At 34.4% G+C, this 10624-nt stretch overlaps 1 protein-coding gene across 1 annotated transcript; it reads right to left on the bottom strand.

Moving 5' to 3' along the window:
- Positions 1 to 488: 488 nt before the first annotated feature.
- RpL24-like (ribosomal protein L24-like) lies at positions 489 to 9284 on the bottom strand. The gene is made up of 3 exons (XM_088225459.1): positions 9160 to 9284; positions 8560 to 8882; positions 489 to 1310 (listed from the first exon to the last, which is right to left on the bottom strand). Exons 1-3 carry the CDS (start codon positions 9238 to 9240, stop codon positions 1142 to 1144), a joined length of 573 nt encoding a protein of 190 aa, XP_088081585.1. The 5' UTR covers positions 9241 to 9284; the 3' UTR covers positions 489 to 1141.
- Positions 9285 to 10624: the final 1340 nt, after the last annotated feature.

Below are 10624 nucleotides of genomic sequence, written 5' to 3'. Positions count from 1 at the left end.
TTAAGTGATTTCATACTTAACCAATGAGGAAGCTCAGTGCTATGGGAAATTGGATATAAAAAATGTTTTCTTACACACGGCATAAATTAGAGCATTTAATTTTACTGCGAAGTCTCTCTAAAATGCATGAAAAAATTAATAAAAATGAACTACTTTAAATGACATCACAAGTTCTTCTAAATCAACCAATGATAAAGTAATGTGATAGATTTACGATTCCCGGAAAGCCAACTCACCAATCAGTTCAACTCAACGAAGAGAACTAGTGACGTCTAGTGCAGAAGAGTAATTTTTTTTTATGTTAAAAGTCAGCGATGGTACATAATTTTTCTTTTATTTTTAACTTTGTCTTAGTCTCAGTCTCCTATTCATGAATAAAAAAAATCCACTCAACTTCCTCATTAGTCAGTCAGTGACAATAAAAAATCGACTACAATTATAGATTTTTGACAAACAAATTATAATAGATATAAAATAAATTAAAGATATTTTTTAAATATAGTGCCAAAACTTTTTATTCAAGAAAATTTACATACAAATAATGCTGCAAGAAACAAATAAATATAATGTTTAGGACACATTTTTGATTAGATAAAAGTTACAACTGAACTAGCACATGTTAAATTTTGGTACCTTGCATCTGATTTACATATTAAAAATAACATTTTATCAGGAAATCCCAGTAAAATTACAAAAGGAATCAGTAAAACCTTGTTTTTTTTTGTATATTATATTTTTAGTAACTTCTGAAAAGATAAATAATAAAATATATAATGTATACAAACCGATTATAAAATCGTATTCAGATGCAACTGTTGAGACTAAACTTATGGGTAAATACCAAATGTATTGCCAAACACTCGATATAATGACAGCCACAACACAGAGAACAGAATATTTCTCAAAACGAATCATTTTACTTTCCTAGTGAAACAGATTGCAACTCTGACTAAGTACTTTCAAAGACTGGCATAGATGGTGTAAAGTTTCACTTGCTAAGTGGATTAAGAACTTGATAAATATAATGTTTATTGCATCAGACAAAAATCAATAATGATGAGTCTTTCATTCACAAAGCACGAGTTTGTCCAAATAAATATTGTCTTGGAAATTTTTATATGGGTTACAGTGAGATCTTTATCTAGATTTCTATCATTTGGGCTTCGTCTTCTTGTATTGATGTTTCTTCAATCGGTGCCGCAATAATGCTCTTACGTCCCTTTGAGTCGACGACTTCAATCATTTCGGGCTCAACATCCATTTCTGCGTTTTCTTGTTCCTTTCTCTGTTTCAAACCAGCAGCAGGAGAACTGAAATAAAAAACATATGTAAAGATTAGTACTTTTTGGTTGTATTGTGACTTTTATTATTTTACTGAAGCATATTTGGTTCCTTATATTTTACATATATCAATGGCTCAGTTCCATAGAGGGATAGCTTCAAAATTTGAAGTTTTGAGTTATACTATTTATTATATGTAAAAAACACCCCCTTTCAATAGGGAAATATCACGTTTTTTAAAAACATTTTTAAAGTAATGAGGGTCAATGAAATACTGTCTAGTAAAATAATGTTTTTTTGCTTTCTTTTTAAAAATAAAATGGCGTTGCACTATAAATTTGATGCTTTTGCCAATGTCATGTTGAATTATTTTATAAACAAACTGGTTCGCAGTACGCAACCAGGCCCAACCGTTGGAGTAGCATAAAAAATATTTTTTGATTTGTAATTTTGAATGCCTGCAAAAACGGTCATTGCATTGGCAACGCCTCTAATACGCCACAATTCATGTTCAGTTTTAACTTTGTTCCAAACCATTGAAATTTTTATAGAAAATTGTTACGAATCTTCACATCACAACTATCAATGACAAACATGTCGCGTTTTTCTATTGACACATTTAAAAAAAAAGTTATATATGAAAACATTTCTCCACAATATCCATATTGATTTTGAAAATACAATGAATTATTCTAAATCTATTTCATACATTTTTATCGGTATTCATAGTACGTGATATTTTCTTATTAATATAAAGTGTAACTCTTAAAAACTAGAGCATAAACTATCGGACCATTTTTCTAATACTGGTATTTTTGCAATTTTACATGTCAAGAAAATTATTCTCGACTTTGTGTTATAAAAAAAAAACAACAAGCTGCACCCCTGAATCTTTGTGTCGGAAGTAAATCAGCCGTTGTTATCTGATCCACTAGAAATTTGCGACGCAATTCCTTCAAAACAATTCCCGATTGTTTTTCTCTGTAGTGGTGTTCACTTGAAACCACATCTGAGTTGCTGGAAAAAGTCCAAAGGGCAACTAAAATGGTAATTTCTCTAAGGAACAAAACATATGAGGACCGCTTATTGAGTTTGCTGGAAGAGCGTAGGCAGCATAGTGACTTAATTGAAACATTCAAAATCTTAACAGAGCAATATAATGTACCGTTGAAATCAAAAACAACAACAAACCATCACGCCGTTTCCCCGTAGGGGTAGGCAGAGAGGATAGAACGCCATAACTCTCTATCTTGGCATACAGACCTCACTTCCTCTGCATTCATACATCTTCTCATGCACGTACGCCGAATATTCCTACTTTTGACATGTCCATCTTCAAGTATTTGATGGACTTGATCGTGCCATGTCTTTCTCGGTCTTCCTCGTTTTCTGCATCCATCAACATTTGCATCGTAGATCCTTTTAGCCGTTCTTTTGCTATCCATTCGCTCTACATGTCCAAACCAACGCAGCACCCCTTTTTTGATTCTGTCAATAATGCATGTCTCAGCCTTACACACTTCACGGATCTCGACATTTGTGCACCTATCATACATCGTTTTACCACACATTCGCCTGAGGGATCGCATTTCGACAGCATTCAACCTACTTTCATCATTATTTTTCCAATTCCATACTTCGCTCCCATACATTAGAGTTGGAACTAGAACTCCGTTGTGAACTGCTAGTTTAGCCTCCTGCGATAAACATTTGTTTGCCAAAGTAGATTTTAGTGCACCGTTCACCCTGTTCCCGGCACTCACCCTCCTTTCAATATCTTTCTCGGCCTTTCCGTCCCTAGTAAACATACTTCCCAGGTACACAAATTTTTCTACCTGATTCAGAATATCTCCGTTCACGCTGATCTCACATTTAGTAATATTTTCGTCCCTTTCAAAAACCATCACTTTCGATTTATCAACATTCATAAGCAAATCGCTTTTCTTGCATACATCGTAGACTTTTGTTACCAAGAATTGAAGGTCTTCTTTGCTGCTAGCTGCTAGCTTTGAAATCAATGTTCACAATTAATAATAACGACCATCTTAAATGGACATTCATTGAAATATAACACTACCTCCTTCTCACCCAACCCCAGGAAGAACTTCCTGCGAAACCGAGTTGTGGAGCAATGAAATGGTTTTTCCGAGAAAGTGATAGGTGCACGCTCGGTCAATGAGTTCAAAAACTATCTGGACGCACATATGAGTTTATAATGTTTTCTTGTCATATTTTCTATTTTTAAACCATAGTGCATTACATCTACACGCATCAGCTTAATAGCTGCTAATGTATAAAATAATAATAATAATAATTTTAAAAGTGTATCTTCAACAGGGAGGGATGCATTTACTGTTAAATGATTATTTTCATAGGTTGGGAAACCTATGAAAATCGTGATATACTTATTAGCCTACATTTGGTATAAACATGAGATTTCAGCAATAATAATGTAAAGCCCAATAAGTGCTAAGGCATTTAGTATTCTTGTAATTGTAGGAATATTTTCTATAACATATTTTCATTTGACATGCAACACTGCAATTGTGTAATTATTTACTACGAGTAACTTTTGCACCAGATTTTTTTATTAAACTGCATTTATTATTATTATTTTTTTTAAATTGTCACAAAAACAAGAGACAAAAATAATTAATTTATTTAAAAATAAACACATTTCAAATGAATAATATTTATTGCAGTACTGTACCGAAATGCAAACACTGGTAATTTTAGACGGACCATTTTTTTTACACAACAGTTCCTTCGTTCAATCATTACTCACAACTTAGCATAATTTGAATGAGAAAGTTCAGTGGTTTGTTTTTTAAATTTTATGTATAGTATTATCTTCTCGGTCAGTTCTGCCGATTGGTCAGTTGACGGTGAGTAAACTGGAAAACTTCCACAACTCTCTTATCATTGGTTGATTCATAGGAACCAGTGACGTCGTTCTAAGTAGTCTTTTTTATTAAAATATTATTTTCCTACATTTTCAAGAAACTTTGCCACATAATCTAATACTCTAAATTTAAGAAAACATTTTTTTATCCAATTTCCCATAGGGCTGAAGTTCCTCATTGGGTTATGGTTCCGCGGTAGTCATGGACTTAAGTAAAGTAAAGGAGACTAAGTAAAGTTCGAAGGTTCCTCTCCAGTTAAGTTTGAAAGTGAAAATTCTTGATGGAAGTTTATTGTAATTTAATATAAAAATAAAAGACGAGTGATACTTTAATCCACAAATTTGAAACATCCAATGACCGGTTTTATTACTTTTGCAACATTACTCTGATGAGTCTCGAAGATGTCACGACAGCGATGAAACCAGTCACTGGATATTCCAAATTTGTGGATTTTAAGTATCACTCGTCTTTTATTTCTATAATACCACTAATACCACTACCACACAAGTGGTCGATGTGTAGACAAAAAGTGGAAAAAGAAGACTATTCATTTTAAAGCATTATTTTGCGCTTTATTCTTACTAAAATATGTGACAAGTAGTGAATAAAGGAAACTTTCAAACAACAGTGCACCTACTTTAAAATCATAAAAAAGTATTTGAACCCATTAAATCGTTTAAGAATGTATTAATTTGTGATGCGGACGTACCAAGACTTAATTATCTGGAATACTACCTCCCACGATAAATTACAACAGTGCTACTAAAAGTGAACTTATTGATACATACTCAATAGATTTAGAATATACTTTCTAATATACTCGTACATACAAAATGATGCGTCAATCCGTAAACCACTCTCATACACACGTTTGTCTAATAATAATGTCAAAAATTAATAAAATTGAGCGGGAATTTCATACTCAAAATACAGACTAAAATGGATACAATGTCGTTGGAACAATAGGCTTTTTTCCCCCCTCCGGCAACTACACGTGGACCGGACCATCTTCTAGGAATTTAGCAAACAACATGTGTTTGCACATGTGCGACACTGCGACAGTGACTAGTGACTACCGAACATCTATGAAAGCTACCCTTCGGATATTTTTATCTGTTATGCTATCCATAGTGTTGAAGTGCTTTATCTGTTTAGTTTTTTATTGTTTACTTTTTAGCACGAACACTTTACAAATTTACTATTATGCTCAATGTTTGTTATTGTAATTTTTTTGATAATTTTAAGTTGCCAGAATTTCACTCGTCCATGCACTTTGTAGCTGCAAGACGATTAGTAATCTAGCTTCAACAGGTAAATGTTATCAACTATCAAATATCCAAATTTAGTAAATGAGGTCTAGAATTCCAACCGTCCATGCGCTCAGTAGCTGCAAGACTTGTTGTTATCTAACTTCCATTTTTATAAATTTGTTTTTTATTTAATTTTTTAAAATATCACTAAAACTGTAAACTCCATTGTCAAATAAAAAAATAGAAATGTAAATAGGGGCTAGATTTCTTATTGTCCATGCGCTCTGTGGCTGCAAGACGTGTAATCTAGCTCCTATATATCATAACTGGAGACGAGAAACAAGAATCCTAACCGTCCATGCGCTCTGTAGCTGCAAGACGTGCTGGGATATTTATTTATTGTACAGCGCCCTTGAGGTGATTTTCACAAAAACGGCGCTATATAAATTATCCAAATATAAATATAAATTATTCATAATATTTGTGCAGTGATTAGTTCACAACACATGCGACATTCTTAACAATTACCACATCTCCGAAGCATTTATTCTCTGCCGCTACCTCTCATTTACAATCCACATTTCTACACCATACAAAAATATGGGGATCACTAATATTCTCACTAAGAAGCTTTGGTGGTATTTGTTATATTTTGGTCCTTTTATATTTTGGGTAATTTGATAATGAACCAAAACACACAAAACTTCTGGTCAAGCTTTCCAAAGGATAAGTCTAATCAACCATGTCAAAAGCGGAAGAAATAGGAGAATAATTCTAAATTGCAAAATGACTAATTTTATTGAGAATATTTATTTATATATACGCCCAATGGGTATTTTTAAGGACATATTTATTCATAGAAAATTATTATAAAAGTAGAAAGACACAATGGTATATAGTAGACTTGGTGGGAGTGGAAGGGGGAGAGGTGTTTATAATTGAATTTGATTCAGTGATTATATGAAAGAAGATAACTTGTTATCAAAGAAATCAAGACTGGTATGTTTGTTGGCAGACCTAAGAATTCTGGGCATAGGGGAATGAAAACCATAGTTAGTTCTATGGTTATCGGTATGGAAGAGTATGTTTTGTCTGAGATTTCTAGTTGGGATATTTAATTTTATTGAGCTCAGTAGTATCAAAGAGTGAGTTGAGAATTCTAAATAGGACTAGAAGGTGGGATTTATTTCGACGGTCTTGAAGAGAAAATGTATATATTAGCTAGTTTCTAACTCATTATACGTATATTGGTCTCGGGATAAGCCCAACCTCCAGCCTATCTTTCTTAAAAATCAATGTTGAACTGATTCAATATTTTTGATGTGACATCATAATATGAAGACCAGATAACAGAGAAATACTCTAGGTGCAGGCAAGTCAGTTGTGATTCTGTTAATAAATCTAAGTATTAATTGATAACATGTTCAATATGAATTGTAAAAGAATGTTTAGTGTCAAGTATAATACCTAAATCTAGTATACTAGACACAGATGATAATATTTCATCGTTCAGTGAGTAGTCGTATATATATATAATAAAAATTACAGCACATCGTTGATCTGAAAAATATCTTGAAGTGGTGAATGATGCTTGTTTACATCTATTTCGTCATCATCATTCCCTTTCCGCGGCTAATGGTGCATAGGGCACTGCATTGGTACACCAACCTCAGTGTATCCTGATAATTTTTGTTATATGAAGGTAAGATGAGCTTCAAGTGCCAGTCCAAGACTGGAATATTATAGTGTGAACACATTTTAAAATAAATACTTAGTGTCAACTATGTTGGGAATTGAACCCGAGACCTCTTGCATGGCAAACGAATGCACTGACCATTAGACTACAAGAACAAATTAACTTCATTGTGCTTCAAAGGGTAATTGCTGTTCCTATTTTGAAAAAATTGTATTTTTTTTGTAGTTTTCTTTTTTTGCACCACAACAGGCCAGGAGGCCTAATTACAGTGGTGAATTACATCACAGAACACCCAGGCTTGAGGAAAATCACATTTAAATTTTGTGTTCTCACCGGGAATCGAACCCGGAACATTCCGTGTGCGAGTCAAGCGTCTTGACCAGTACACCACGGAGGCCGCCAATTTTTAATTTTATGGTATTATTTTTATAATAGGTGTGAGTTTAATTTATAATCATCATTTCCTTTCTGCACCTAATGGTTCATAGGGCACTGGATTGATACACCAATCACAGCATATCTCTATAAATTTTGTTACATGAAGGGAAGGTGATCAGTCTTACGCTTTAGGTACCAGTCCGGGGACTATGAAATATTATAGTGTGAAAACACAACAACAACAACAACAAACCATCACGCCGTTTCTCCGTAGGGGTAGGCAGAGGATAGAACGCCATAACACTCTATCTTGGCATACAGACCTCGCTTCCTCTACATTCATACATCTTCTTATGCACGCACGTCGATTATTCCTACTTTTGACATGTCCATCTTCAAGTATTTGATGGACTTGATCGTGCCATGTCTTTCTCGGTCTTCCTCGTTTTCTGCATCCATCAACATTTGCATCGTAGATCCTTTTAGTCATTCTTTCGCTGTCCATTCGCTCTACATGTCCAAACCAACGCAGCACCCCTTTCTTGATTCTGTCAATAATGCATGTCTCAGCCTTACACACTTCACGGATCTCGACATTTGTGCACCTATCATACATCGTTTTACCACACATTCGCCTGAGGGATCGCATTTCGACAGCATTCAAACACCCTTTACAATATTTCACATTGAACCTGAGACCTCTTGCATGGTAGGCAAACGCGCTGACCATTACACCACGAGGCCGACAATGTAAAAATCCCATGGGGATTGATAAATAAATCATTAATTAAATATGTAAGAACTTCCTGTTCTCCTTTGACTATCCAAACACCCAGCTTCTCTACCAACATGTGAGTCCTACGCAATTTGCCTAAACTTATTATCCACAATCTTCTATTAGAATTTATTTAAAAAAACCGCAGTAATAATACTATACATGAAAATGTTTTTTGGCCTTGTTTGATAGTCAAACCAAAATGACGTTACAAACCAATTTTTTTTCTAAAACACTAAACTTCCCAATTAAGTTCTTTGAAAAAAAAAAACTTACCGTATGAGAGAAATGTTTCTTTGAACCTCCTTAACATCTCGTTCAATCTCAATCTGTGTTCCCTTGCGTAACCTCTCCATGATGTACACATTTTGTCTTTTCTGCCGAATGCTCTCCACCTTCTTCATGGCTTCCACAGTCTTGGTCCAGAGTTCTCTGTTATATTTCATGGGAACATGGCGTCTTTTTTCAAACTCAAATGCTGGGTCAATGGACAACTCTTTGCCGTTCATTTTTCTGTAAGATTTGGTCCATCTTGTCTTACGTGGATTCTTTTTCTTTTTAAAGGCTGCGTGACATTTTGAACGGCAAAATCTGAATATCTAAAACGACACTCAAATACATTACAAATCTAAATAGCTAAAGAAAATATTAATGTTGACGTTCGCAAATAAATAAAAAAAACGAATTATGTAAAGCAACCGTAATGAACGTGTGATAATCAGTTTTAAGATGAAATAAAATGACAAATAATATTTTGGTAAGGAAATTTTCGATACTATATTACATTATTATGATGGATGACGGGAGTGTTTTGACATTGCGTAAAGCACTTGAAATTTAATTTATTGAACCATAATTAAAATTTGAATCACTTACCTTACAGTCGTTTCGGACAAATTGAATCCCATGGCCAGGATAGAGCCTGGATGAACAAAAGTAACAAGTTTCAATACGCATTTTTAGTTTTCGCACGTGTCAGACAAATTATTTTGCCCCAAAGGAATGGACATAGACATGAATGAAGAAATATTAAGAGATATAAGGCTTCAACCAGAGACAAAAAAAAATACTTTTACTAAAACATATTTTAAATATATAAATATAGCACGAGCTACAAAAAGGAAAAACATATCTTACATAATGTAAATTCCATCTAATTTATTTTAAATAAAACCCAAACCTTATTCCTCAGTCATACATACAAACCTCGCTTCTTTAAAATTTATACATTTTCTTATGCGATCATATGCATCCAATTTATACGTTTTTAGGTAAGATTAATGTTTCTTCATTTTCTTTTGGGTATTAAATTCATTAAGTTTGAATACGAATTAAACTATCTTGACGGGGAATTAAAATAAGAAAAACACATGGCGAACTATTTTTTTATTCAACATATCCAATATGGCATCAGGAAGACACGACCTTCCATTTAATCTCAAGTTGTCGGTCGGTAAATGTTCCCGCTTCCTCTCAGTTAGCGGAGAGACGGACAATATCACGGAGGGGTAAAATAAGGATATAAAAAATAACGTTGTTTATGGGGTAGTTTTTGGTTATTTGAGGGTGGCGATGAGAGAAAGATTAAAGATGAGATTTGATTATCTCGGAGGCTGTGAAAAATCAAGTTCCGCGTTCGCGCGTATGAATAGACGGAAGCTGTCCGTCTCTCCGCTAACTGAGAGAAAACGGGACATCCAACGAACGGAAACAAGAGATGAATTTGGAAGATCACGTCTTCCTGGTGCCTCATCGGGTATGTGGAATAAAAAGTAACTTCACCATATATTTCCCATTTTTATTCCTCATCATGATAATATAATCCTAATTAAAACAAAATGAATTGAAAGCCCAAAAGAAAATAAAGAAAACTTAAATCTATTCTGAAAACGAGTAAATTGGGAGATAGTTTAAAAGCTTGAATGTTTTATGTACCTATGTTTATTTAACTAGAACATGATAATAATCTTAGAACTAGTTACAAACATGAGAGAAAGAAAATACTTACAGATCTAGGTCCTTAACTAATGCAGTTCGTAATTGTCACTCTTCACTTATAGCTTAATTCTAACACAATATTATCGGTTTCACTTATGTGGAGAGATGAAGGATGGTGGTCCGGATGCTGTGTTTGGATGAACACATGCTGGGCGATGTCCTGGGCGGAGATCTGCCATGAATAGAGCCTTGGATGGCTCTCGGGATTCGGTCCCGTGGCGATGGTGACGGCAACAGCCAGCTGGAAGACTGGCCGGCCGTGGGTTGGGCACACGCGCTGGCAGTGCAGGAAACTGGCATTCCTTTTGGAGGACGATGGATGTCCTGGATGTGGAGGGACCTT

Source organism: Micrasema longulum, unplaced genomic scaffold (assembly GCF_059751315.1).
Source record: "Micrasema longulum isolate JH-2025_06_02 unplaced genomic scaffold, ASM5975131v1 h1tg000362l, whole genome shotgun sequence".
Taxonomy (NCBI): Eukaryota; Metazoa; Arthropoda; class Insecta; order Trichoptera; family Brachycentridae; genus Micrasema; species Micrasema longulum.
Note: the sequence above shows the minus strand (reverse complement) of the source record. Positions and strands in the feature narration are given on the sequence as shown.